The 2,500-nt window shown below is 31.4% G+C and overlaps 1 protein-coding gene across 1 annotated transcript in view; it reads right to left on the reverse strand.

Annotated features, from left to right (window-relative positions):
- Positions 1-2,500, reverse strand: part of IP3K2 (Inositol 1,4,5-triphosphate kinase 2) — a 159,007-nt gene that overhangs the window by 9,284 nt on the left and 147,223 nt on the right. Inside the window, 3 exon segments of the mRNA XM_068364458.1 lie at positions 260-384; positions 1,483-1,543; positions 1,545-1,586. Coding sequence (XP_068220559.1) covers positions 260-384; positions 1,483-1,543; positions 1,545-1,586 — 228 coding nt within the window.

Below are 2,500 nucleotides of genomic sequence, written 5' to 3' on the forward strand. Positions count from 1 at the left end.
ATTGCTGTCAAGAGGTTGAGCCTTCTGTGTGTGTTTTTTTTTTTTTTTTTTCTTTATGATTAAAACTGGGTATGAACGAATTCACTCACATCAACGGTAAAGGAAAAGGTTAGGGAAACCAAATAAAAAGCAAGAAAAAATAATATATAATGAGGATGATTATCGAATTATATCCTACAACAGCAATTTACTTTCACTAAAACAATTATGAATAAATGGTAATTATGAGTAAAGTAGAGACCAAAAAAAGTGAACTTACCACGCCCATATAGAGAGGCACGTAGGGGCGGAGTACGTCCTTCATAATGGCCTCAAGGGCCTTCTCTTCAGGAGGACATAACTTCTTCAAGATGGTTCCCTGCTTATACCCTGCCCTGAAGTTCCCTGCAATGAGGAAATGAAGTTGAGTGGCTGAAGCTGAAGGTTAAGCGTTCTATGAAGTACATTATATCAAAAGAGCACTGACGGATTCATTGGCAAATTGAACCGGGGTTACTTGAGTAGCAAAGATGGGGGGGGGGGGGGGGGAGGGGTTTAACCGGCATACAAATAATTCAGGGATAGACTCGGCTTCTACATATTGCAGCAATGTGTAGATATAAAGTTTGTCTGAACCCATTAGAGGCTTTCTTTTATGTGGCTTTCTTTTAAGTGGTAGAATAAGTGTGGTAAAATATAATTTGTTTGGACAAAGTCATTCAACAATAAAGATTATCACCCAACAATTAAGAAAAATGAGATGCTTAAATTCCTTATCAGTTTGATAAACGCAAAAGAAAAATGCAAGGATATTCATTACATTAAAAAATATAAGCATTTGCTTATAAAAAAGATGTCGAAAGGGAGAGACAGGTTATTTCAATTATTAAAGAAACAAATTTCAATTGGACTATCACGGAATAATAATAATAATGATAATAACAATAATAGTAAATAAATAAATAAAACACAAAGACTTCAATGAGGAAAAGAGTGGGTTACTCTTGCCGCGTTTGGTCCTGACAATTCCATATGGTCAAATGTATTTGGGGCCACTCGCACGACTTACAATGAGACAAGAAATTGTGATATATCTAAATGGGGGTAACATGACAATACACTTTTTTGACCCCTTATCAGGAGACTTTCGACCATCCTAATGAACAAAGAATGGATTGGGCGTGTCCTCCAAGCAAGAAGAACATCTGTCATAATGTTCTATAAATTTGTAGTTTCCTATAGAATTTTATTTATTTCCTTTAAAATAACATGTTTAATAAAACTGCGCAGCTTCAATGTAAATGTATGTAATGCATCTCGCAAGGCTCAGAAGATCTTTATCCATTCAAGAATTCGCCTGGAAGTTTCTGGTACATCAATGAACATTACAACATAAAAATGAACATGAAAATAAAGATTTTTCATTACTGAACACTGTTTTTTTTTCACATAAAATATGCTAAAACCTTAGCACAAATGAAGAAACAAGCAAGCCAGACTTACCTTGGTGACCCGCTAATTGTACCCAAGGGTATTTGTGTTTCTTATAAGTTTGAATAAACGGGGGTCCACTGGACTATATTTCGGAGTTTTCGCCAATTTGATTGCTGTGGAAGAGAGAAAAAATCAACACGTTAGTAAGTCTCAAATGAGAAAAAATGAGCAAATAAATAAACAACATAAGAATTTTTTGTAGCAACGCCAGATGGAATAAAAGCGATGCCAATAACATGGGCAACAGTATAAAAAAAAAAAAAAAAAAAAAAAAAAAAAAAAAAAAAAAAAAAAAAAAAAAAAAAAAAATTGGTTGAAAGATCAAAAGAAAATTGAGGTACATAAATAATAACAGCTACAACTAATGTAATTTCTTATTAATAACGATAATAATAAAATCATAATCATGATAATCATAATGATAATAAATAATTACCCCTAGAATTAGTAAATTACAAAAAGACAAACAAACAAAAAAGTTCAGTAGTAAGAGGAGCTCCTCAAAAAATCAACTTACCGTGGCTTAACAGAAACTAGATCCTCTGTTGTACTGAAAGTGCTGGAGTTGTCTTTTCTCGAAATCTTAAATATATTAATTCTATTACATGTAATTTATTCTCTTACATAAGTCCTTTTATAGTTCATAGATTAAATATCTGTTTTAATGTTGTTATGTTTTTGAAATATTTTATTTTAATTTTTCATTACTTCTTATATCGTTTATTTATTTCCTTATTTCCTTTCCTCACTGAGCTATTTTTCCCTATTGGAGCCCTTGGGCTTATAGCATATTAATTCTATTACAAGTAATTTATTCTCTTACATAAGTCCTTTTATAGTTTATATATTAAATATCTATTTTAATGTCGTTATGTTTTTTAAATATTTTATTTTAATTTTTCATTACTTCTTATATCGTTTATTTATTTCTTTATTTCCTTTCCTCACTGAGCTATTTTTCGCTATTGGAGTCATTGGGCTTATAGAATCTTGCTTTTCTAACTTAAGTTGTAGCTTAGCTAATAAT

Source organism: Palaemon carinicauda, chromosome 41 (assembly GCF_036898095.1).
Source record: "Palaemon carinicauda isolate YSFRI2023 chromosome 41, ASM3689809v2, whole genome shotgun sequence".
Classification (NCBI taxonomy): Eukaryota; Metazoa; Arthropoda; class Malacostraca; order Decapoda; family Palaemonidae; genus Palaemon; species Palaemon carinicauda.